Source organism: Cololabis saira, chromosome 23, assembly GCF_033807715.1.
Source record: "Cololabis saira isolate AMF1-May2022 chromosome 23, fColSai1.1, whole genome shotgun sequence".
Classification (NCBI taxonomy): domain Eukaryota; kingdom Metazoa; phylum Chordata; class Actinopteri; order Beloniformes; family Belonidae; genus Cololabis; species Cololabis saira.
The window spans coordinates 11,255,237-11,282,830 of record NC_084609.1 but is presented as its reverse complement, the minus strand read 5'-3'; the positions used below and the strand labels follow the sequence as shown (position 1 = coordinate 11,282,830).

Here is a 27,594-nt window from a genome sequence, read left to right as displayed (position 1 = left end):
CAATAGGCAGCAGCGGTCGATGAAGCGTCTAAGTGTATATGTCTCTTCAGTGGCATGTTGCTCGGAGTTGGGGAAATGACTTTCATTCCTAACTCGGTGATGGTGCTTTTGCATTAAATCGTTGATGCAACACAGATGTCATTGTAATAAGATCACAGCAGGAATAAACTATGTTGAAGCAGTGCTAAAAGAATGTGTAAGAGAACTGAATATATTGGAATATATTTACATCATACTTTTCATGTGTGACCCCAATTTCAAAACAACTAGAACACTTAAGGAGTATGGAAACATGTGCAAACTCTATAAACCCATATTCTATTTGCAATAGAGCAAAGAAGCCTTTATATTCAGAGTCCTATGGAAGTGTCTAAATCGATACTACAAAAATTGGCAATTAACGAGCGTAACTTGAATGATAATAAGTGTAATAACAAAGTGATTAATACTGCCTGGAAATCAATAGTATTTTATGATTATAACCGAGGATTTAAACCTCAAGAGAATGAGAAAATAACTGTGTCTATGTGGATAAAAGCTCATTCTAAATATATCAGATGGCCCATTTCCCCAAAGATTAAGGAAACTCACTTTAAAATATTGTATAAAGTGTACCCGGTTGCAGAATTCCTTAAAAAAAGATTAAAGTTCGAAGTTGATCAATCTGCTTTCTGTAATGTAGCAGATGAAACTTTAGAACATATGTTTTTCCTGTGTCCTGTGTCCAGAAATGTCTGGTTAGAATTAAGAAACTGGTTACTACTTAGAATAGAGGACATACCAGTCTTTGATATCTCTCATATTTTTTTCTATATAGATAACTTGAAGTCGAATGTATCTGACATAATAAATATAGTTATTCTCATGGGTAAATATCATATTCATTGCAGTAAGTGGAGGAATAGCAAACCCTCCTTTGATTGGTTTTTAAATGATTTTAAATTATTCTTCTTATCCCTAAGAAAAATAGACTCCTACAAAATGGCTTAAAAGATTTGTGATGATATATCTTGTTTTCTGCTTTTTTGATGCATGCCTCAGTCCTTGCTCCTCTTTTTGACACTTTTGTTTGCCTGATTTTAAATACTGTGATACTTTTATAGTTTGCACTTTATAAAAACCCCTGTTTGTCTTTCATTTCAATATATAGTTAATTGTTTTTTTCTATATAGCTTTGACAGCATCTCATATTATGTCTACTAAGTATACTAAGTATCCTTACGAGAATATGTTTAATTACTGTTCTATATTGTTTTATTGTGTTCAAGAAAGAAGACAAAAAAAAAAAAAAGTCCTATGGAAGTGTCGCCACTCTGTTTTATCCACTGTCAATTTTGTGACAGATATTGAGTGGACAAAAGTTTGGTCGTTACCACAAAGATTCTTTCTAACAAATAAAGTCAAAGAGATCTATTTTAAATTGATACACAAATTCTACCCTGCAAAACAATATTTATCAAAATTTAAGAATGATATAGATATTAATTGTTCTTTTTGCCAAAGGCATCCTGAAACATATTCTCACTTATTCTGGTCATGTGAATTTGCTTATAAATTCTGGAGGGACTTCCACAAGGATATTGCTGATTCTGTCTTTTCTGACTTTCATCTTTATTATAAGAAAGTTATTTTTGGTTTTCAAAATTTTAATCACAGAGATAGGGACGCTTTCTTTTTTATAAATCTGTCTTTATTTTTACTGTTTCACATACAGTACATAAGTTCAAATTCATCCACAGAAAGCCTGAACTCTTTATACTCAAAAAAGAACTTTGTCAAAAAACACAAAGGCACAAAAGACCATCGGCATCTGTAAATCGCTGAATTTGTTAACATGAAACCTACTCTCGCACATTATGCTGTTTTTATTTTTATTTATCTTTTTAATTAACATTCAACTGTCTTGTCCTTTATATATATTCTTTTGTTTATATCTTTTCAATTTGGTATATGATTTGGTATTTATCCACTGCTCTGGAGTTTTTTTTTTGTTGTTTTTACCAACCTCTTTATTGATTTTATAAAAAAAAAACAAGGCACATTATACATTCCAGAAGAACATTTGCATCAAAGAACAATGAGCGACCAATGAGTAAAACAAAACAAAGAAGATACAGAGCGAAAAAGAAAGAAAAGGAATAAACAATGAAATAAAATAAAAAAATAAAAAACGCAAGTGATCAGTCAGGAATTAGGGTACAAAGATACTTATGAAGATGCTGGGCTTTTTGAATCATGCAAGATTTTAAATATTTTTTGTACTGAATTATTTTGTTTAGATATGCAATAAAGATTGGATTAATTTTCAAAAAGCGACATGTATGAATACAAAATTTTGCCAATATAACTAAATTATTGATTCCAGAGTCTATTTTTTTGTTCTCCACTTGTAAATCAAATGTAATGCTTTCAAATGTAAGAATAGTAATGGTTTGATCATTATAGGTTATCCAGTATTGGAAAGCATCCCAAAAGGTCCTAGTTAGGCTACAAGAGAAAAAAAGATGCTCTAAGGTTTCGATGCCTGCGTTACAAAAAGTACCGGTACAAATATTCAAATCTAAATTAAACCTTTTATGTAAAATTATTACATGGATAGACCTCATTCATTATTTTTAAATGAACTTCTTTAGGTGGAAGTGGAAAGGAGAGGTAACTGGTTCTCATCTTAAGTAAAAAACTAATAGTATAATGTTGAAACATATGTTTCCTCTTCAAAGGTGAAGAGAAACACACCAAAGTAAAATTAGTTCTCAAGAATTTATTATTGCATTTTGTATCTAAAAAGATACAACCATCCATAACTAGAGAAAGGCATTTGTGGACTAACCACAGAATAAGTCATCATGCCTTTAAGTTGGAGAATCATTGCTTGTGGAACTGCCTTAATTACTGTGTTATATTGTCTATTTGTACAAACAAGGTTGTATTTTGCAATGAAAGTATCATATGTTAAAAAATCACCTCCAGTATCCAACAGACAGTATTGGAGTTGTAAAAAAAAAACAAAAAAAACAGGGGGGGATGGTGGATTTTATCATAGGGGGACAGATAATTTGTGTTGAATACAAATAATATAATATATTACAAATAATAGCACTGACCAAAACACCTGCAGAAATACTGCAGGAATGACATAGCAGCAGTTAAATGCAGCCTTCTGTAAGCTTTAAATATCCTTACATCAAATACATCTGTACCTCACAGGATAAGTAAAATGGATCACTGCAAAAACTCAAAATCTTAACAAGAATATTTGTCTTATTTCTAGTTAAAATGTCTCATTTTAGTAAAAAAAGTCATCACTGGAAAAAACAACAATTTTCACCTGTTTCAAGTAGATTTTCACTTAAAATAAGTAGAAAAATATGCCAGTGGAACAAGATTTTTGTTGCTTGTAATGAGAATATAATGTCCCACTGGCAGATTTTTCTACTTATGTCAAGTGAAAATTTACTTGAAACAGGTGAAAATTGTCAAATAAGTAATTTTTCTGGTGTTATTTTTCTGGTGATGACTCTAAATGTTGAAATAGCAGTAATAGAAAGGGGGGATTGCAGTTTTACAGGGGGGATGATTTCATTTTATTTCAGGAAGGATGCTATCCCCCCTCATCCCCCCTCAACTCGAGTACTGCCAACAGATGCATAATGGACCATAATGCATAATTCTCCATCCATTCTTTGTAAAAGAAGGGTTTTCTCTTGATTAATATACACCTATTATTCCATACTGGGACTGTGTGTGGAGTAAAGTTATGTTTACAGGACTGTCTCAGAAAATTTGAATATTGTGATAAAGTTATTATTTTCTGTAATGCAATTAAAAAAAAAATGTCATACATTCTGGATTCATTACAAATCAACTGACATATTGCAAGCCTTTTATTATTTTAATATTGCTGATTATGGTTTACAGTTTAAGATTAAGATTCCCATAATATTCTAATTTTTTGAGATAGGATATTTGAGTTTTCTTAATCTGTAAACCATGATCAGCAATATTAAAATAATAAAAGACTTGCAATATTTCAGTTGATTTGTAATGAATCCAGAATTATGACATTTTTGCATTACAGAAAATAAAGGACTTTATCACAACATTCTAATTTTCTGAGACAGTCCTGTATAAACCAGTTTCCAATAACGTCCACTTGTCCGCTCCTCTGGTATGAGTACGTGAACGCAGCATGAGCTCCGTTCACTTCCGGGTTGCGGCGTCGGAAACAGTTCTCACAGAAAGGCGGATCCCCGTTTGTCTCTCACAACTTCAGCCGAATCTATTTTTATTTGTCACACCTTCGACGGGGTCGCCACATATACAGCTAAAATCGCCACTTACTTTGCGCACTGAAACCACCCCGGTTGCTTTGTTGTTTTCTTTTTTTTTAAACCTAGGACAGGATAAAAAAGCATAGAGAAGATCAGCAGCCCAGCGACGGCAGCTCGGTGTTAGCAGAGCCAAACACAGGAAGATAATGGGTGATAAAGAACTCATGTGGGCTCTGAAGACCGGGGACCTGGACGAGGTCAAAAGCAAGCTGGAGACGGTGAGAAGTGTGTTGTTATTCACCCTCCTGGTGCATGTGCTGGGAGAAATAAAACATGGTTTTATATGGGCTACCCTGCTAAAGCCTGATGTATGGTCTGCGTTAAATCGACGGCGTAGCATACGCCGTACGGTGCACGTCGCCGCGTACCCTACGGCGTAGGCTCTGCGTTGGTGTAACGCGGAACCAAAAATCAGCCTTACGTAGCTACGGCTAGCTGGGGTTGGGTAATTGAAAATTGGGAAATGCTGAAATTGGCAAATATATGAGGCTTTCCCTCCTGTAAGAACACTTAACTGGACTAAGATGGGTTTTTATGAATGTTTCAAATCAGAATCAGGTTTATTGTTTGAACATTCCAGACAGAGAATTTGATGGACAAATGGACAAATGACAGTTCTTATTGACATATATGCAATGAAAGGAAGTGAAAGGTGCAGCAGTATGAGGTAGACATGGTTATTGAAAGGTCAATTGTTACAGCATATGATTGTGGTTATTATTGTTGTTATTATTGCACAGTTATTGATTGATTACTCTGAGACTCTATGAGTGATGAGAGTTCATCAGAGCAACAGCTTGGGGGAAGAAACTGAAACTGTACGCCAAAACTGAGGTTTTGGTGTACAGTGCTCTGTAGCTATATATATATATATATATATATATATATATATTAATATTACACAAAACTACATTTTGGGAAGTATCGTCTAAAATTAAGCAGCAAGTAATTGTGACAAGTGTAGAAATGTGATGCTTTTGTTACAATTAATCTGACTTATATGTGAATTTCTCTAAGTTAACTTCACCTTGACAATCTTCCACAGAGGATAAAGCAGGTATAGAAAATGGATGGATCAGAATCAAGTTTATTGGCCAAGTCAGGTCAAACAAGACAGGGAATTTGACTCCAGTGTTTCGCTCACTGTACAGTAAATAGATGGATGACAGCTCTTATTAACATATATACAATTTAAAAGAAAAAAAAGTGAAAGGTGCAGCAGTATGAGGTAGACATGGTTATTGAAAGGTGCATTGTTACAGCATATGATTGTGGTTATTATTATTGATCAGTGATTGATTACTCTGACAATCTGAGTGATGACACTTCATCAGACCAACATGGGTTTTAAAGTGTGGGGATAAAAAATGTTGGTCATGGGAACCTAAATGACCATTCAAGACAATACTGAACCATTCATAAAAACTGTATTTGCTTAAACCGTGCATTTGTTGACAACTTTTCCAAGTTTAAGTCTATGCCTGGACGGTTTTGGTCAAAGATGCCCTCTGAAGTGAATGCACCTTTCATGTCTACCTCATACTGCTGCACCTTTCACTACAGAAAAAGTGAATGGTGCAGCAGTATGAGGTAGACATGGTTATTGAAACGTTCATTGTTGATTACTCTGAGACTCGATGAGTTCATATGAGAACTCATGTAAATTTTTTCCTACAGGCTCATTACTCACTCATTACTCGGCACTTTAGAACCAACTTGTTGTACATTTTTTCCTTTATTATTATTTGCTATTTTGTATTGCACCAATCACCACAACAAATTCCTTGTGTGTGTTAAACTACTTGACAATAAAATTCTTTCTGATTCTGATCAGAGCAACAGCTTGGGGGAAGAAACTGTTAACTGGACCAGAATGGGTTTTGATGCACGTTTCAAATCTATCTGTTAGGGGTTAGATCTTATTGCAATGGCATCTTTACAGGCCTTAAAAAGAAATAAATCAGGCAGCTGCAGCTGAACTGAAAACAACAACAAAAAAACAATTCTAGCAGAAGCATGGCAGCACCTGTGTCCAACTGGACTCTCAGCAGTCTGACCAGCACTGATCCAGCTGGACCCTCCTATGTGATTTTGTGCTTGTTCTCTCAGATGTAAGTCGCTTTGGATAAAAGCGTCTGGTAAATGACAGTAGTAGTAGTAGTAGTAGTAGTAGTAGTAGTAGTAGTAGTAGTAGTAGTACATTACACTGCTCTGATCTGGGTCTGTGACATCACAGTTCCCTCCAAATCTCTCTGAATGACAGATATTCAGATTAGGTGGCCCCAACAGAAGTATAAGGAAAGCAAATTTAAAAGTTTTTGAGTTGGTAGTCAATCCAGGCACCCGAACAGAACCCAGACCCCTGAGATTCATCTGGATCTGGTTTGCTGTGGTTCCCAAGAACCAGAACCAAGCAAGGTGAGGCAGCGTTCAGTTATTCTGCTCCTCACCGGTGGAACAAACTTCCTGTAGACCTGAGGTCTGCTCCAACTGTAGATCCTTTAAATCAGGATAAAAACATTACTGTTTACTGAAGCGTAATCTTAAATTAAATACTTACCTGCTGTACTCTACTGCCCTTATTTTTTAACAACTTGTGCTTTTTATTATTTTACCTATTTTCTTATCATTTTATTTCATTGTATTTGTTATTTACTGTTTAATTGTGTCTTGCTACCTTTAATGTTGATCTAAAGCACTTTGAATTACCTGGTGTTGAATTGTGCTATACAAATAAACTTGCCTTGCATAGTTTAGCATAGTATGTTCACAAAAACAAACAACAGAACAGATGTCAAACATAGATGTGTTTGAGTTTATGGGGTTAATCTGTGGAATGTTTTGGAAATGGAAATTAAAGAGTGCAGCACATACCAAATATTTAAAAAAAGATTGAAGAACAAGATGCTCATTAACTATGATCATGTTGTATGAGTGTTTATGTAAGTGTCTGAACTTAAATAGATAATAGGTCTATGCAGTATACTGAATGTTTTCAATATACTAAAAGTATATGAAATGTTTTTCTTTTAATTAATTTACTGCTCTGTATCGCTGTATGCAGGAGCTGACAGAAATTGATTATGAAAGGGTAGGCGTAATAAGCTAAGCTTCAGCCTACACCTTTTCGGTCTTGTTTTGTTTATATATTTTGGTCTAATGCAATATTAGCATTAACTTCATGTTCATTTGTTGTTTTCTTCTATTTCTTTTGTATTAGAATTCTTATTTTGGAAATTACTGAAATAAACAAACATAGTAAGCAACATGCCATACTACTGTTGCAGAGAGACCAGAGAGAGATATTTACTTTCCCTCAGTTACTACAGTCTAGTTTTAAATTGTACTGCAAATAAGGTGGATTTTACCTGTGGGTAGTGTTCAGCTGCCCCTGCTTAGGCGACCAGTACCACTCTGTGATTCATACAACCTGTTGGCATGCTAACCAACAATGGCACTGAACATTTTTGTTATCTTTTTAATTTTTTTAAAGATCAAACATTGTGATGATATCCAACAGCTATGAAACCCAGCTACTTATAAGCCAAATGAAAATTCAAAGGCCTCATGACTTCATTTTAAATAAATGTGAGCTTATGGCATTTCATGATCATCCTTTAACATCTATTCATGGTGTAACTCTGAAAAATTAGTTCAAATATCTAGGCATCACTCTTTCAACAATGGCCAAATTGGAAAATATATATATTTTTTAAACTAAAAAAGCAGAAAACTATTTTGAACACATGGTTAAAAAGGGACTCTTCTATATTTGGTATAATAATCTCAAAAAGGGAAAGTCTATCGAGACTTATTTATCCAACCTATTCCTTATATTTTTGTTTTAATTCCTCCAAAAACAATCATGGAATTGATTATTTAGGAATACTTGAAAGAAGAATTAAATGGGCTCACTGTTAACATGTTGAGACCGAAGACTTTAAAATAACTGGACAAACCCTCCGTAACGTCACCCACAGGTTTTTCTGAAGAGGTTTTGACGCCTCATGACCCAATGGGGGGTGAACAGGCCTGGAAGCCCTTGGGTTTCCTGAGATGCTTATGTCAATCAAAGTTGAAGCCTACCCGCTTCTTCAGCCAAGCCACAGCAGAGAAGGAACTGTGGAGCTTCTGGCAAACGTTTGCAGCAGAATATCCTGTGTCAAATGTCATTTCTGTGGTAAGATCAGAAATAACCGCTGTATTTAGTCAACGCTGGGCTAGTATGACTTTGCTAAGTTCCACATTGGCCTCAATACAAAAGTTAGATTGTTGGTAATCGGTGGAGATGTGCTTACCTAACAACTGGCAGGCCAATCTGAACCAAACACAGATTGAGGGGCCAACCTTGGTGGGCGGGATGTTACATGTAGCTTCCAACTTCTAAACTGTATAATTGATTTAGGTGCTAGTCACTAAAGTTAAATACTGTTCCCTTGTTTCTGCCAAAAAAGACATATTTTGCTGATAGCTAAAGAGTATCTGATTCTGATGAGGTTTTTTTTTTTCTAATTAGGTTTTAAAAATGGCAGATGTGTTGCTCGTGATAATGTCTTCATAGTTTTACATGCATATTTGATTCCCTTGCAGTTTTGCTCCTTAAAAACTAACTAAACCACCATTATATGTTATATTTCCATTTTATGTAAAATGACATGAGTTTTATGTGGGTGTATGGTGTCATCGTAAACGAGTTGGTGCGCTACTGATACCAGTATTGGAAATACTTGTGGATACTGTCAAAATAGGGGTATCGTATTGATGACTACCTATGTCTAGGCACCATCCAATACCATACCATTTTTTTTCAAAGCAGACTTAAATTTTTTCTTTATTGCTCTAAAAGCCAGAACAGGAAGTTATTTTGTACAGGCTTTGAAAGTCCTGGTTTCCCTGAAACAATAGCATGAGTTGTTAGACTGAGCTAGCATTACCAATATGTTGGCAATATCACTTTATTTTAGGTTGGAAAATCCTACCTATGACTAACAGGGGCTGATCATCTTGGATAAAGATTCCTACAGGTTTGTCCATCATTGTTCTGGTTTCAGTCTTGAAAGTGCAGCTCTGCATAAGGAGTGTCACAGTTTTCATGTAAATTTTGGATTTCCCTGCCGAGTTGAACATCTGGAGCTGTGGTACAGTTTCTGTGGTCACAAATGCAACTCTAAATGCCTTATAGTTTATAGATATTTAAAATGTTTATCTTTTATCTGATGTTAGTTTAAATTTTTTTTTTATTATTTAAAAAAAAAAAAAAGAAAAATATCACTGGTTTCGGAACAGTATTCGGTGTCTGCCGATACCCAAAGCCCAGGTATCAGAATTGGAAAGAAGGAATTGGTATCGGATATTCTCTATTATAAATTACCAAAAATTCAACTTAATTTACCTCCATCTCCAAAGTGCAATTTCAAGTAAAGCCTAAAATACCTGATAACTAGTAAGAGTGGATAGCTTGGTGGTGGTTAACTACAGCACCAGTTGTCAGTGAGAAAAAATAATTTAAGATGCCTATTTTATTTTTACCTGCCCAGTCGGACAACTGAGTGAGACTTCCTGCAGGCCCAAACACAAGCGAGCAGCTGTTTGTGGTGGTGGTGGTCAGTATTTTTACTGGGCCATGTGATATCCCTGTTCACCTGCTGCATCTGTTTTTACACTTTATTAGTAGTATTTAAAGCTGGCTTAACACAGAACTCTGGGTGGTATTTGTGTGTAAACTGCCCTGAGCATAGTTTGTGTTGTGAATTGGCCCTTTTGTAACTGAAGGGAAATGTCTGGAAAGAGGTCTGGATTCTGTTCACGCTTGTCCTTTTTAATGGTCATAGTAGACAATAAGACCTTGTACGTATTTTAAATACTTCAGAGTGGCAGCAGGGTGGAGCTACAGCAGGCAGGACATGATGATAAATATTGCCGTTTTGTTGACAGAAAGCTGCTGATTATGTTTAAGGTTGTATCCTACATTCTTCTCTGTGGTTTGACAGTGATACTGCTAATAATATCTGTATTGGGGATGTACATTTTAAAGAGTGCCTTTTAATTGATTATCAAGCAATAATGAATCTCCACCCAAAACCACTGAATGAACTTTGCTAGCTACCTTGTTCTTACATACGCAATACAAATACAGGTTATATTAGTCCATTTTGGAACATCCATATATCTACGTGGTCGGGGCGAGTTATGCATGCAGTCTGTATACGGTAACAGGCCGTCCTGAAGTCCATTTCTTCCTTTGGAAAAGTGCGTTAACATCTGATGTAGATGCAAAACTCATTCTCCAAGTATTATCTTGCTCATTATTATGCACTTTGTTTGGCATTAGAGCCTTGGGGCTACCTTAAAACTTGAGGCTTAAAATGTAAGGCTCTTCTTGAATAAGATATCTACAAATAAAAAAGGAAGAAAACTGCTGTAAACTGTAACAGTCTGTTAGTATGATGTGAATGACATATTTCACCGTTATAATGGTAATTGAAAATCAGGATTATTGAAAATGAAGATCCTCTAACTTTTGAACCATGTTGTCAACATTTTTAAGTTTAGTTTGATATTTCCGTGGTGAAATTACATTTTGGACTCAGCAAAAGTCCTGAGACAATTTGATAATTTTTATGAACAACATAGCAAATGCTGGTAGAGCTGCTGAAATAATCAGTTAAAAGTCTGTGGGCAGAAACACCACCGTGAGCTGAATATTACTCAAATGAAATCAATGTTAGTATATATTAAACACGGACAGGAGAAACTAACGACTAGAATGATCCAAAGTGCAGAAATCATTATAAACACAAGTATGAATGGCAAAATATTTTTTTCCTCAATTAGTTTTTGTAATTACTGAGTACCAAACTTGAAATCACAGCTAAAATTAGATGAATTGCACAGCCCTGTTGCAACTTAAATGATGTGAGGCTTTTCAGGTTCCTCCTGCTTTACATGAACACCATTACGTCTCACCATATAAGCACCCACAATCCTCATGTCTGTGCCAATATTTTAGTTTTTTTCCTAGTCAAATATCAATCCAAACTGTGATTGAGAGCCATCCGCTCAAAGCACAGATCATCCGTTTGTCCTAATACCAATGTCGGAAAACACAGCGCTGAACAAATATGGGGTTTGCAGGGTTACAAACTAACACAAGTGATGAAAATCGTGACTATAATTGCTGAATTTCAGCCTTCTCTATCATCATGGAAGATTTTCTCATCCAAAATTACTTTATTTCTGATCAACCAACCATTTCTCTTTTCATTACAAGTTTTAGTAATTAGTTGCAGTGATTTATCCACTGTTCTATCATCAAAATGAGGATGAATAACTTTACATTTTAGCAGCTCTTTGAGTTGTAGTCATTGAAGTTAACATTTCAACACTATTAGAAGATCAGGTTCAATAGGATTCACTGCTAATATACTCGGAGTAATTACTTGTAAAATGAGAGGTGGTTTTCATTTCATTGAACTTGAGCTTCAGTGGAGTTTATGAACGAGTTTATAAAGATGAGTGGGAGGACGTGTGGATTATGATGCTGCGTTTCCTTTTAAGCAGTAATCATTTATTTAAACCCACAAAAGTGAAAGGGGGAAAATACATTTTCTCCCATTGTTTCATGGAAATGTTTTTGCTTTGAAATAAGGTTTATTATCCCATTAATAACATGAATGCATCAAGGTAGTCAGAGCCCTGAGTCGGCACTCTCAATATCAAGGCCTCTAAACTGTCATGGAATGGAAGATTAATGAATGACATGAACTCCGTACAGCGTGTTTTCCTGCCGTTACAAATCAAATATCTGCCCTGAAAAAGTCCTTTGATAAAGTTGAGGAACTAAAGTTCGATTTCACTGTGTCAGAACAGATAAGACATTTGTATCACACATTTGTCAAAGAGACACCAGGAGCTGGAAAGGACACCATATCCTGCTATTATAATTAGAATTCCTGAGCTTATGTAATGTCAGTATTATTCCAACAATACACAGCATTCCTCCCTGCTATTATTAGCCCAATGCCTCCTTTTTATTATTGGCATCTGAACAAGTTAGCTCTTCATTTCCAGCGTGATGGTTTTTAATATGAAAATCTTGCATAACAAGATCTCCATCTACCTTCCTGCGCCTCCGAGTCTTGTCTCGGGGAGAGACCAAGCTTCTCAGGTTAATGCATTTAGCCTTACTTGCCATTATCTTTGTGTAGATGGTAAATTAATTATGGGCTGTTTTGAAAGAAGCCAGAGCTGACACCGGCAGCTGTGATTGATTTGCCTTACTCCAGGTACAGTCCCTGGGGGACTTCCTGCTACTCTGCTGTGTGTTGCACGTTGTCCGCCAGCCGCTCGGGCGACCACTGATGCGGAGCAGCACCACAGCAGGAAAATGAAGAAGAGGATTGCTGCATGCATATTTAATAAAACAGTTAGGATGTGTCAACAGGGAGAGTTCCTACTGAAGTACAATGTGGCCTTAGATCAAACCTGAATGCGTAGTTTGCTTATGTAGTTTTCATATTTCAACCTGATAACGTGCTTTGTTCCCTTTTCAGGCTGAGGACGTGAATCGCACCCTGGATGGTGGGAGGAAGCCTCTTCATTACGCTGCAGACTTTGGTCAGGCAGATGTGGTGGAGTACCTCATTTCTAAGGGAGCAGATATCAATGTAAGCGATGCACGTTATTCCACCGCCCACCTTTTTGCATTGATTTGCCTACTGTGATCACAGTAGCCTGGGCCTGCTTTGACCACGTAACTGTGTCTGCTTCTCTTTCTGCTGTCAGTCCGTTACACACTTATGGTATATAATTATTCATCTATTTTTCTTTTCCAACAATCATCTTTTTAACATTTGGCTTATCATTTAGCTTTTTTTTATGTTTTTGCTTCTTTGGATCATTTTTCCACCACTCTTTATTTACTGTACCTTGGAAGTTGATAGCTGAAAGCTCTATGATGGCTCTTAAAAGATGCACGCCCCTCTATCTAAGCATGTAAAAAATGTCTAATTTTTATTCAAAAAATCTCATTACACTTAAAACAAGAGTCATCCCCAGAAAAATAGCTTATTTGACAATTTTCACCTGTTTCAAGTAAACTTTCACTTGAAATAAGTAGAAAAATCTGCCAGTGCGACAAGATTTATCTTCTCATTACAAGCAAAAAAATCTTGTTCAACTGGCAGATTTTTCTACTTATTTTAAGTGAAAATCTACTTGAAACAGGTGAAAATTGTTGTTTTTTCCAGTGATGACTCTTGTTTTAAGTGTAATGAGATTTTTTTTTGACTAAAAATGAAACATTTTAACTAGAAATAAGTCAAATATTCTTGTTAAGATTTTGAGTTTTTGCCATCCTTTGAATTGATCACCATTACAACATCCATTAGAACCATTTTCATCATCACAGATTTAAGTTTGTACGGTGTTTGTTTTAGCCTCAAATTATTCCTGATAATGAACTCCCTTGCTGAAACATGGGACAATCACCCAACACCTAGGATGGTTCGCTCTAAACACAGCCGAAAAATGCACATTTACTCCAGAAATAAAATGAGAAAATCTGCCTGTTTACATTTCCAGCCTTTATCATTTATCACAGCAGTGGTTGTGTTGATAAATCTGGCATTAAAAGACAAACAAATCTTTCACACTGTTGGGTTTTTTTGTAACTGGAGGTGAAATTAGTGTTGGAATCAGATGCCGTGGGTCTCTCTCGTGTTTTAAAATCTGAATATGTTAGTTTTGGGCTGCTGTCTTGACCAGGATTCACTCGAAGAAGTGAAGGTGCATCTCAGTGGGGCATTTCTGGCACAATAGAGGACAAATATATATATATATATATATATATATATATATATATATATATATGTATATGTATATGAAAAATAGAATTATAGTGACACGATAAGGAAGAATTAAAACACTGCTGTTCTTTTTATTTCTTTACGTGACGTGTGTGAGCTACTGATGAAGAGAGAACTAAGCTGGCCTCATATGATTCTCTTACAGGCTCCAGACAAACATGGACTCACTCCACTGATTTCTGCCTGTTTCGAGGGTCACCTCTCATGTGTCAAGATCCTGCTAGAAAAGGTTGGTCCCCTAATTAGAGCTTTCATCTGCGCGCAGTCCCTCCCCCGGTGTCTTTCACCCATCAGTGCGTGTTGATGTGTCAGACGCTCCATGAGTGCTGATGAGGTAACCTGCCGGACAAAAGGCTCTTTAACGTGGTCCCGCGGAGGCCGTGCTGGAATGTTCACCCAGCATCACATACGACTGCTGCTGTTCACTTGTCTGTCTTTTGTTCAGAGGTACAAGGCCCTTTGTTCCATGTGTCCGACCTCTTCAGGTGTTCAGCTCCAAAACATTCTTAAATTATACCTCATTTTAGGGCTGGGCGATATATCGAGATTTTAATATATATCGATATATATTTTCAAACGCGATATGGTACGAGACAATATCGTTTATATCGATTTAAAAAAAAAAAAAAATTTGATTTTGATATAGCTTATTTTGTGACAAATTGACTTGAATGTTTTATTTGAGATTTGCACAAATGTTTTGTTATTTGCACAACTGTCAACCTCAGTGGAAAAGTCTGCCTGTTACTGTCTACATTGTATTAATTGTACAGTGTATTTTAATTGAATTGTTATGCGGGAAAGGGATATTTGTTTTATTTTATTCAAGAAGGATTTTTATTCTATATATGCAGGCAGTTTATTTTTATTTCATTGTTTTATACATTTTGATATTGTGCAGACCTCTGTTAATAAAGGTACCTGTGTGACATTTGGCACGAGGCTTTGTATTAAAACTGACTGTTTCTTTAAGGGTTTGCCTCAGAAAAAAATGCTAACAGAGATGCTATGCTATAATGCTTTGGGGGAAACCCCAATTATGGCACAGAAAAAATATCGAGATATATATCGAGTATCGCCATTCAGCTAGAAAATATAGAGATATGACTTTTGGTCCATATCGCCCAGCCCTACCTCATTTATATAGTTTCCATCCCGTGGTTGTTTAATTCCCCCCACCACTGGCATTGACTTTTTAACTGCTACATAACAAGAGTACTCCAATAAATATTCAATCCAACTTCAATTATTGTCAAGAAAAGCAGCTTCATGTATTTTCTAACATAATTGTTCAGTGGAGGGGCTTTTTTGGTAGAAAATCTGTAATTACAGAATGGCTGCTGCTGTTCAATTTTTGCCAATTTGAAACAAACCGGATTTTGGTGGAATCAGTGGCCCAAACTGATGCCACAAAAGCAGCTCGTCTTTCGTTACCTACCTTCATTTCTGGGTCAAGGATTGCTCTACCATGAAACACTCTATTTTGGTTGATTTGAAGCAGTCTGGTATAACTTTAAGTGTCCTATGACATGTCACACATTGCTTATTAGAGAGAAGTAGGAAACAAATTTACACTGATGTCAAAATTGGTTGTTTTTAACTCTGGCTTGAACCTCAGGTCTTTTCTGTGCAAGAATGAACTGACGTGGCCTCATTGCCCCTGAGCATCCAGGTTTTAAAAACACACATGTAATGGCGGTTCAAAGTCGATGTGCCACTAATGTGTCTCCTAGCTGGTATTGATCACTTGGGCTCTACTCTATAAACTTTCAGTTAGCATCAATCTTGTGATATTCCTGGTCAGCAGTCCGAGCTCATCCTTTTGCCAGTGATCACACATTTTCCATGCTGATCAACGGTTCTCATTTTGCTCTTTGTTTTTGCTCCTTTTCTACTCCTTCAGCATTTAATCTCAGTTGCATCCAGGTTCTGGGCATCAGGTGGGCTTTGGAAAGCTCAACCAGCTGCCCCCATGTGTAAACAAATGCCTTATTGGCATCGGTAGTCGTCATAACAGATGTCACAAGCCAGAATTACCAGCAGATAAGTCTTCAGCAGCCCAGCAACCCGTTCTGTGGAAAATGTTACAAATACACAAAATAGGAGCAGTCTGACACTTATTTACTGATAGAATTGTTACGGTTGGGGGACTAAAATAGCTTAAGCCCCGTTTCTACTGAGTGGTTCAGTACGGTCCGGTACGGTATTTTGTGTTTCCATTCTAAAATGATCCCATTACAGTAATCCCTCGCTATAACGCGGTTCACTTTTCACGTCTCGCTGCTTCACGGATTTGCATTGTGCATCGTGTTCTGCATTCTGATTGGCTAAACAGTCTCCCCGCTTCTTCACTTCTTGTGTCAATAACGTTAGTTGCTTAGCAACAATGCTGAGAATGGCCAATGAGCTTCAGCGAGCAGCTCAAGAACGGGACCCTTTGATCAAATGTTCATTACAGTTTTCAAATATAATCGATGGTGGCATATCAGTTCATAAGAATCTTTTTGCCCAGAAGAGAAAAGAGCGAGAACAGCTACCCATAACTATGTCCTTCTCTTGAAAAAACACCCTTGCACCGCAGGCTTTAGAAGAAAAAGACACTACAGAGCGAGTCGGGATGCAGCGGCAGTCAGAAGAGCAGTGAAATACGCGCCAGTCACAATTTGTCCTACTGTACTTTATGTATTTTTTTTCATAAACGTTTTTCATTTTCTCCCGTTCAAATCCAATTAATCGGGTCGTGGTGGGGCGGTGCTGATCCCTCCGCAATTTGAAGCCTTGTATAATACTTGTAAAAAAAAATAAGGTTGCTACTTCGCGGATTTCACTTATCACGGGTTCTTTTTCGAACGTAACCCCTGCGAGAAACAAGGGATTACTGTACGCCTGTATCATTTTTGGGCCCCTGTTGTTTGTAGGCCCATAGAAAAATGGCACGGTACAGTAAGGGCAGGACTCCTGGCGTCACATGGTACAATCCGTTGATTGGCGGACAGAAAACGTCACTACTCATGACAAAAGCAAGCGCGCAACCAGCGTTAGCATTTGTAAACACTCTTTGCCACCAACAACCTCCTTTTCCTGCAATGATTGTACAGAGGAAGCACCAAAACCGTAACAAAAACCAGCTGCTGGATGAGCTCCATTGTTGCTGTTGGTAGCGTCTCTGTGGTAACTTCGCTTCTGTTGTCGTTGCACTATTATGGCGCTAGGCATTAGCTCTACACCCCGCATGCGCCGTGGCGGTCCGACTTGCAGTGGAAACACTCACCTGAATTTCCTGGACCATTCTAATCAGTATTGAACTGCACCGGACCAAACCGCTCAGTGGAAACAGGGCTTTTATGGCGCTTTTCCACTAGTACTCTACTCATCACAACTCGGCCTGGTTTATTTTCCATAACAATCCAGCACCTGGAGCAGAAGTAGGAGGTTGGAGAGAAGCTGCTGTGACGTATTTGATTGTGTGATCTAAACGAAGAAAACATTAACACTAAAGATGTAGAACCTGGGGGAGATGATATCTGTTACTTGTGATCGATACCAAGTTAAAAAATGAGAGTGAAAGAAGCTTCAAGTGGCAAAGCTTTTTTTTTTTTTTGTTTGTTTGTCTCTGCGCTGCTGAAAAGTCTGCTGGGAGCTGCGAGCAGCTATGAAGTGACAGAGCTCCTGGTGGATCTTGTCGTTCCTTATTGCCCGTCTAGATCCCTTTTTGATTCTCTCCTCAGCCACCAGGTTTAGGAACATCTGCACTTCAGAGTTGGATCATGAAACAGACTTTTGCGCTGCCATTGCCTGTCTCTTTCGCTGATTTCCGCCTCCTGACTCGGATGTCTGATTCCCAAACCACCGACCAATCGGTGGCGTGTAGTGTGATGACGTCAGATGCAGCCCAACTCAGCCGCTTAGAACCTCAGCAGAGGAGTTACAGGAAAAAGTATCTACTCTGTACCGTTAGACCTCTAAGCACAAAACCGAGGCGAGTCACGTCGGGCTGAGTAGGTACTAGTGGAAAAGCGCCAGTAGTTCCCTCGTGCTTCATGGGAGATGACGCTTGCTCTTTACCTTTTAGAGTCGAGGATCCTTGTTCTTGTGTTTTCTTAACCCAAAAGGTGAAGTTAGTGTTAGATCCCTGCAGAACTAGCAGCTACATTGAATGGGAACAGAGATGTTTGCAGCACACAGTGAAACACACATCCCTTTCTTATACGAACTCTGTGAATAATCTTGTTGTTTTGAATTTCTCTTTTCTACATGTTCTTGGATACACATGGAGGCTTATCTATGATTTGTTTAGAAAAGTTGTCATTTAAAGTTAATAAAGTAACAGCCAAGAACATTCTCACACAAATGTTGTGTCTGCGACAGTGATCTAAGGGTCATATCTGTCCGTCAATGAAGCAGTGATTAGTTGATCAAATAAAGATCATAAAAATAATTAACATTTGGATGAGGCCATGACACTATGGTGATAACTCCGTCCAACTGACCCTAATCTACATGTTGTGTGTTGTAAAAGAGCAGTCATTTACAATTTCTACATCTCCATTTGCATCTCACTGACATTGTTTGGCCGACATTTGATGATCTATACCCTGGAGACCCTTTGATTTTATTCCCTCGGGGCACAATGAAAACTTAATGGACACCCAAGCGGCTCAGCAGCAGTACGTTACTGACCCAGGACTGCTTTGTATTCTCCCATAAACCAGGATGGGGACGTCTCTGTTTGACTGCAGACACCCTGGGAGTCTATTATTATTCATGGGGCTGTGTCTCGCTTGGCCACCAGCTTCTCTTTGACTGGATAATGTTTGGACAGTGAGGTGTTCATGAGGGGTCATTATTCAAGTTGAGGAAAGCTCATTACTGTAAGTGGTGTCGGGGGTGTCTCCGTGGCCAGTGGAGATGTCATGGTGCATCCTGAGAAGAAGGAGGAGGAGGAGTAATGTGTCATGAGTTCAAGATGGTATTCTTTGTTTTTTCATCTCAGATGTGGTGGTTTACTATAGTATGTATCAGACAGCGTGCGTTGTATTGATGCTGAAAGGGTTAAAGTCCAGTTGCATTGCTGCTACCAACCTACTAAATGAGGTCTGAGTCAGTTTCTTGGTAGTATTTTGAGCCAGCTGCTAATGACTTCCCCTGAGCTGGAGAAGAAAGAGGTGGGATATAGAGCTTCTTCCTGTCCTCCTTTACACTCACTCAACTCACTGGAGTAAAGAGTATACAATGATCTGTCAACGGGTACCTGATATATGAATCGGCTTTGGAAAGGTTTACTGACCAAACAGCTTTTAACTATATTTACTTTGGTTCTGCTGCATTTTCAAGTTGGGTGAATAAACAGTCCATATAGGGGGGAGACTGAAACATCATCAGAGAGAATTTATTCTGTTTCTCTGCAGAAAACATTCCTGTTTCTGACCAGATAATTATAACTGTGTATTTGTGGGTGAAATAAGGGAAATGTAATGATTTTTAGCAGGAAATATTAAGAGCTGGATAGTAGCAACATAATCTTTTTTTTTTTTTTTTTTTTTTTTTTTTTACTTTGCTCATGTGGCTTGTTGTTAAATCTTTGTTGTGAACCTGAAAACCTTAAGTTTAAATTTTTTGCAAGATAATTTACCAGTGTAGGTTGTGGCATTTAGGAAATCCATACACATCTGACTTATTTTGATTTTTTTGTATGTTAATATTTTAACTTGCATGTTATAAAGCTTCTGGTGCAGCGACAGCTTTTCATTCCATCCACTGTTGCTTTGATATCGGAGCTGCTCTGTAAATAAGCAAAGTGTGGATGATCAATATTGCCCCACTATCGCTGATGGACAATGACATCGCTAATCAGTCCAACTCAGAACGAGCGGCTCGTTACGTAACGCCCCTGCAGTTTAAACACCAGGTTTTAACTTGGTTGGATACATGTTTGTTGAAAATTGCAAAAAGAAACATCTGGGATATTTGTGTACACATTCTCTCAGTAGTGTGATCATTACAGTGTCCTGGGATAGATTCAGGGGACACCTAATGAACTAACGTCACTGACAATGACTCATTTGATTTTGCACATGAATGACTACAATAAAGCTCCTTGTGAATAGTTTATTTTTCAGCCATTTCTTTGTGTTAGCCCTACTTATTTCCAATTGCTGCCTTTGATGGCTAAGAGAATGCATTTTCACATGATGCATTTGAGTACACATTTTAATTAATACCAGGTGTGAACTCATGCACTGGCCACTTGTGATTGGACCCATCAGGATGCATGTTAATGCCAGGTTGTAATACAGCCACCATTGTGTGCAACCTGAAGCAAAAGATATGTCATTTTTGAAATAAAGTTTTGGGGCGAAGGTAGGCAAGTTTCTTTTCCTTTTGTGTCAAGACATGTCATTACTGTCCTTTGTTTCTTTCAACTGTTCTTTGTTGTTTAGTTTTTTTAATACAGGATCACCACCCACCCGACCACACTAGGTGATGAAACCCATAATCAGGGACCAGAGAGAATGCAGACATTATCTCTCATATGATCTACCAAAAGATTCCTAAATTGATTAATACATAGACTAGACTTTTGTTTCCTTTTCGTTGGAATGGTTTTCTTTGCTATACATAAGGCAGTGAGAACCAAGTGAGCCCAGTTAGATTCCATGTGGATGTCTCCCAGGTGACCTAGTATACATAGTGTGGGGCACACTCAATTCTGTAATTGAGCCATGTGGATAAATCCTCACATATCTCCATCCAGAACTTCCGTACCGGTGCACAAAACCATTAAGCATATATATAATTATCAGGGGTGTTATCTGTGCACTGTGAGCAGATATTAGAGGGTGCAAACCCCACCTGGAACATCCTTTGTCCTGTACGTGTTCTGTAAAGAACCTTGTATTGTATACGTTGCAAGTTTAGATTGTTGGTCATATTTGTTGTTGTTGTTGATTGTTCAGCAACCATTTCCGTCATGCCTTCTACAGTTTTGCTTCTATACTAAGGTATATGCATCCATTTCCCTCAATGAATCTTCTTGTTTTTCACATAAACAACAAAAACACCATTAAGGAGCTACAGTCATCACATTTAGTGTTAAATGACAGGACTCTTGCATACCATTGACAGGTGCATACTTCCAAGAAATGTGAGGCAGGTTTTGAATTGGGGATTTTTTTCTCTTACTTTCATCTTCTTACCAATTAGAGATGTAGATCTGACAAGTTACTCAGCCCTGGTAAATCTTTCTCAGGACACGCTCTGTTGCTCCAGCAGAGTGTGGAGCATCATGGAATTTGCACCCAGACAACCACACTGCAACGCACTGCTGGGTACTTGAACTGGGTCACATTGTTGTCGATGCCCCGCTTCTCCACGCCACAATAAATTCTCTCAGCCTTGGTTCTGTAAGCCCAATGTTAAGAGGCTGAAGTTGGCAGCTTGAACAAAAGGACATCTCTCTAATGCGCCTCCCCTTCCCCAATCCACTGTCGCCCATTCTATTCGTTTTTTTTCTACAAGTGAATTCAAAACAGAGCCTGACTCATCCTCCTTTTATTGCGTTTGTTTTTTTTGGGGGGGGGGGTTGTTTTTTGTCCAAATGATTGTGTCAGCTCTCATCGCTTTCACATTGATTGGTTATCCATCAGAGCTCAAATGGATTTGTGTCACAGCATCTTTTATTGTGATTTGAATGTGTTGTTTGGATTAAGAAGGGCTGACGGCAAAATCCTTGGCAAATGAATCAGAAATATAAATAAAGGTTTGTTTTTTATTTCTTTGTAGAATAGCAGGATTCCTGCTTTTTGCTTTTTGCTAAACATTTGAAAATGATATCGGGCACACAGACGATGTTTAACAGTGCCAGCATTGTGCAGGTTTACCTATACTGAGCTGGGACTACCTGCCTGACCCGTAGAAATTGAAAACGCTGTTAGTTGACTGCTAGCACACATCATTACTGCTAGAAGTCAGATGTAAGTACAGTTGGGTCAGGAGCTATAGTTTGTAGAGATGAAGTTCAGTCCTTTTTCACATGAACTCTGCAAGGGGTACAACTTGGCCTTTTAGTACTTGGAAAAAGTTCAGCTCAGGGGGATACGTGTTGTTTTCCAGTATTATGCCATTTGGTGTTTCTGCGAGTGGAGAGGCTGCATATTTGATGTTATGACTCCGTATTGACTTTCCTGCTGGAAATAATTGCAGCTCTCAAAACTAAATGTGGCATTTCTTTTTAAATAACAGTAGGAACAAGTATTTACAAAGTAAAGTAGAACAAAGAAAAAAGGGTTTTATTGTTTAAACAATGCCGCCAAATTCTTTAATGCTTAGTTTTTGTCTGTGTTTTTGTTCTACTTAAGTAAATGCATGGATAATCAAGTATGCATGGATAATCATTTTTAAACTGTTTTGTCTAATCAAATACAGAACAAAAGAAAATTGGGCCAAAGAAAATTGGTATCATAAATCAGACTTCCTACAAAAATGGGCGTCCGTCATGGAGAACACACACTGGTCAACGGCCGCTTAAAGCTTCTTTTTGTGGACTGCAGTACAGTGGGGAGAACAAGTATTTGATACACTGCCGATTTTGCAGGTTTTCCCACTTGAAAAGCATGTAAAAACCTGTAATTTTTATCATAGGTACTCTTCAACTGTGAGTGACAGAATCTAAAAAAGAAATCCAGAAAATCACATTGTATGATTTTTAAGTAATTAATTTGCATTTTATTGCATGACATAAGTATTTGATACATCAGAAAAACAGAACTTAATATTTGGTACAGAAACCTTTGTTTGCAATTACAGAGATCAGACGTTTCCTGTAGTTCTTGACCAGGTTTGCACACACTGCAGCAGGGATTTTGGCCCACTCCTCCATACAGATCTTCTCCAGATCCCTTCAGGTTTCGGGGCTGTCGCTGGGCAATACGGACTTTCAGCTCCCTCCAAAGATTTTCTATTGGGTTCAGGTCTGGAGACTGGCTAGGCCACTCCAGGACCTTGAAATGCTTCTTACGGAGCCACTCCTTAGTTGCCCTGGCTGTGTGTTTCGGCCAACAGTTGTTGCCTTCTCACCAAGCTGCTTGCCTATTGTCCTGTAGCCCATCCCAGCCTTGTGCAGGTCTACAATTTTATCCCTGATGTCCTTACACAGCTCTCTGGTCTTGGCCATTGTGGAGAGTTTGGAGTTTGTTTGATTGAGTGTGTGGACAGGTGTCTTTTATACAGGTAATGAGTTCAAACAGGTGCAGTTAATACAGGTAATGAGTGGAGAACAGGAGGGCTTCTTAAAGAAGAACTAAAAGGTCTGTGAGAGCCGGAAGTCTTACTGGTTGACAGGTGATCAAATACTTATGTCATGCAATAAAATGCAAATTAATTACTTAAAAATCATACAATGTGATTTTCTGGATTTTCTTTTTAGATTCCATCACTCACAGTTGAAGAGTACCTATGATAAAAATTACAGACTTCTACATTCTTTGCAAGTGGGAAAACCTGCAAAATCGGCAGTGTATCAAATACTTGTTCTCCCCACTGTATCAGTTGTACTTGACGTTTGTGCGCTTTTGTCCTCTGGCATTACTTACACTCATTGCTGCAAAATGCATTCTGGGATACATCATCACCTGAAGTCCCAGATCCCTGAATGTATCCTCCATAAAATGGGCAGGGCCAAGAACATGTCCAGTGATTTTTGTCCATTCTTATCTGGACATGGAATTCAGATTGGGACAGTACTTTGGTCAAAAACGACGACTTTCCACGTAAACAACAGCTACAACAACGTGCTTCAACGTAGGCCTGTGTTGATTCTAAATAGATTCTCATATTAATTCCTAAAAATCAATGTGTATGTCTAAAGATAGATTTTTTTTTTTCATCATTACATTACAACTTTTGGTATTTTTTTGTTTATGCTCAAAAAAGGAATGTTTTGTTGGACACAATGTTTTTGCCTTTAAATATCTTTGAAGGTATGAAAACATTAAAGTTTTCAGTTATAATTGCATATATTGTCTGTATTTCATTACTTTATATACTGTTTTGGGGTTACATGGAAAAAATTAAAACGGAATGCGTTAAAAAATAAAACCGATTTCATACGTTTACTGCCCTGGATCTGTTTGATAATTCTGACCCACACGATGTTTCCTAAAGCAGTTATATCAGCATTCTGGGAGCTGATTGGTCCTTACAGCGTCATTAGCTGTCAATACTTGCTGTTGAATCTCAATATAATACTAGTATTCATATGTTGCATAACTACACAGTCATATAATTCATGCAACAGCTCAAAAAGCTGTTTTAATGACACTAACCCAAATCAATATCAGAATCGAATCGGATCAAATCTTGATAATCGATTCTGAATCTTAAGAATCGGAATCGATTCTTGACATGTGAATCGATCCCAGCCCTGCTTCTACGCTGTATTTCTGGTCCAAAAACCATTCAAGGCGCTTTCACAGTCAGCTTTCACTCACTGCCATAGACACGGTCTTCATTACCAGGAACAGCACTGTAAGATGTAAGATTTATAAGAACCTGTGTGGGCCCAAAACCAACCCCTGCTGTGGTTAGATACTCAGAAGTGGCAAAAACCTGCTGCTTTGTGGAGATGTGGACTTGGTTCTGACTGGAATGAAGTGTTTGGATGCAAAGAGGCATGGTTATTTTATTCAGTAAGGGTTCCTGCTCTTCGCTGCAACCCCTGACCAGATGTGAGGAGGAGCTGACATACCATGAAATGTATCTTAATATTCATGTCGTTTCTCCTCCGCAGGGAGCTGACAAAGACCGGAAAGGACCGGAAGGCATCAGTGCCTTCGAAGCTGCCGAGAGCGATGCTATAAAAGCGTTGCTCAAGTGAAACTTCCCAGCGTGACGGGTGGCTGGACAGGTTGGTGATGGGACATAAAGACGGTTGCCGTGGTTCTCTGACAGGAGATGTAGCTGCTTAATGAAAGCCTGTGTTCTGTCTCCCGTAGGGATCAAATTCTGGGGGAGTGCTGTTGAACCTGGATCTTCAAACACTGTTCAGACTAGAAATTGGACTCTAATATTAATAAAGTTTAGCCCTTAAATACACATCTTATTTCCACTTGTCTTTTTAAACTGTAAAGGAATCAAACGGTAAAGGCTCAATAGTATGTTCATATTTTTACGACTTCAGTACAAGTATTGTAAGGCCAGGGCTTCTTCTCTCGAACAGTAACTGCACTGTGCTCTTCTCGATGGTTTGATATGAAAGGTTGTAAAGTTTCATGATATAAACCTTCTCTGATGTGTGGCCTCTTTTCTGATTTTCTTTTTGATAGACCAGGCTGTTTCCTCGAATGCCATCGTAAAACTTTGAAAATGCTGAGTGAGATAAAGGAATCAGATTTTTTTTTTTTTTTTTTTTTTCCTGGCCCTGTGTCACTTGCATATCAAATGGTGTTTTTGACAAATTTTACATTAATAATGCATTTAAGGTGTTCTGTATGCTTTGATCAATCACCATGCTGGCTAACTAGAAAGACTTGAATGTTGCAATTTTAAAATCTGTTAACTGAATCCCTTATGAAGCATTGCTAACAGCACATAATAGGATTAGGAGTTTTAGAAACTTGTTAATTTCCTCACCCCGGGAGTGAGCGTTGAGCAAAAATCCGCTTTTGTTTTTGTCTTTTTTTTTTTTTTTTCTTTTTGTTCGCAGCGTCTTTCTATGGTTTGCGCCTGATGGGCTAAAGGAGCTATGACTGATGTGTAAACGAGGGTCGGAGTTGAAACTTGATGTTCTCCTGGCTTTGGATTCGGTTAGACGCCCTTCCTGTTCTGCTGCATGTCAAAACTGCCTCTGCTTTTATGGTATGAAACGGTCACTGTCCTCGGTTGCTCTCAAAAGACTTACTACTATGTAATGGACAAAACATGCTCTCGCTGACTTTGTTGTGACAAAAGTCTGTAAAAACAAATAAAAACATCAATTAAAATGTAATTTTGTCATCCGAGTCATTGTCCTTGAACGGCAGAGGAAAGAGCCGCTGCTCCACATTCCTGTACTTTCCCTCTGGTTGCACGGCGCTCTGCAGTCACCGAGATTACAAGGCATTAGTTGGGTTTTTAATGCTGATTTCACATGAAATGGGATTTGGTTCTGAGTCCCGTTGAGGCGTTGGCTTCAGCAGCATGTTTTTTCCAGGAAGGATGTTCTCCAGACTTCAGATCTTATGACGGTTTCAGCGAATGACGCGCCCCGCATCGCCTGAACAAAGACGATCAAAGTACATAAGAAGTGACAAATTGCTATTGGATTAATTCTGATTTAATTTCCAAAATTAGAATAGTTTTTTTTTTTTTTTTAAATAGTTCCGCAGGTGTTTTTCTTACCTGTGACACTGAACTGCAAGATGAGGTGAAATCCTCGTTTTGAGGTTTTTGTTATCGCGCCTGCTGTGGGTTAGTCAAGTCTGTTGAGGCTCAACGGGTGAAGTGAATAAATGGTATGAAAATGTGAATAAATGATGCAAATATATGGATAAATAAGAAATATCGATATGCATTTCTGAATTTACTCGAGTATGCAAAGGCATAAAGTCAACATTTAGTGGTTAAATTAATAAAGCATCGTTTCTGAAGGATGTTGCTTCAGCTGTTTGATTTTCTAGAAACCACAAGTCAACTAACAGCTGAATACTTTGATTTAACTTAACATCAGACTTTATTTGATAATCCAGAACCAAGAAAAACTGTAAAAGTTTTGACTGTTTTTAAGATTGGAGCTTCACGACCTTTCTGACGTATAAGTTGAGCTTAATTAATGAAGTAAAGTGTAAAAAAAACTGGTATAATTTCAAAGGCTTAATGATGCAGAGAACAGTCATCTTGCTTAAAGCCAGTAATATTTACCACATTATGGGAAACAAGGCGATGCCGTCTTATTAGACTGCTAATCATACTGTATATCACGCTGCTTTTGGGACTTTGTGGAGGTCAATATTAAAACTGGTCATATTATCCTTTTCTGCGTAGTCTGACTAATCTGGAGTGTTATGAATTTCCATCTCAGACGTGGCTGGAGGCTCCAGAAACAAGATAAACATTTGCTGCCGTGTTCATGAGCACCAAATATTCAGTTTTCACGCTGCTGAGAATGTTTCCTGTTGGAGAGTTTTTTTTTGTTTGTTTTCTTTTTCTTCTCCCTTTTCTAGCGTCCACTCCCTGTGACATCACAGAGGGTAGAATTTTCCCGGATGGAATTTCCTTGTATGGTCACAATCTTCAGGCGGCACGTTTCCAACAGAGCTTCAGCAGTCATTTCAAAAGCACAAGTTTACAGATTTGCAGCAGCAACTGCGTTTTCCATCCGTGGGGATCTGCTTTCATTACTTGAAAATATTCAGCTTTTTTTT

At 37.9% G+C, this 27,594-nt stretch overlaps 1 protein-coding gene across 1 annotated transcript; it reads left to right on the top strand.

Annotated features, from left to right (window-relative positions):
- The first annotated feature begins 4,218 nt into the window (after positions 1-4,218).
- On the top strand, positions 4,219-26,180 carry mtpn (myotrophin). Its single transcript, XM_061714175.1, has 5 exons — positions 4,219-4,549; positions 12,884-12,997; positions 14,343-14,426; positions 24,984-25,100; positions 25,189-26,180. The coding sequence occupies exons 1-4, from the start codon at positions 4,478-4,480 to the stop codon at positions 25,068-25,070; spliced, it is 357 nt and encodes a 118-aa protein (XP_061570159.1). The 5' UTR covers positions 4,219-4,477; the 3' UTR covers positions 25,071-25,100; positions 25,189-26,180.
- The last annotated feature ends 1,414 nt before the right edge of the window (positions 26,181-27,594 follow it).

What these genes read in the sequence shown, in the direction of transcription:
- mtpn (XM_061714175.1), top strand. Translation starts at nt 4,478, where the DNA reads ATGGGTGATAAAGAACTCATGTGGGCTCTGAAGACCGGGGACCTGGAC. An exon ending in TCAAAAGCAAGCTGGAGACG is followed by an intron (nt 4,550 to 12,883) that starts GTGAGAAGTGTG and finishes TTCCCTTTTCAG; the next exon opens with GCTGAGGACGTGAATCGCAC. An exon ending in CTAAGGGAGCAGATATCAAT is followed by an intron (nt 12,998 to 14,342) that starts GTAAGCGATGCA and finishes ATTCTCTTACAG; the next exon opens with GCTCCAGACAAACATGGACT.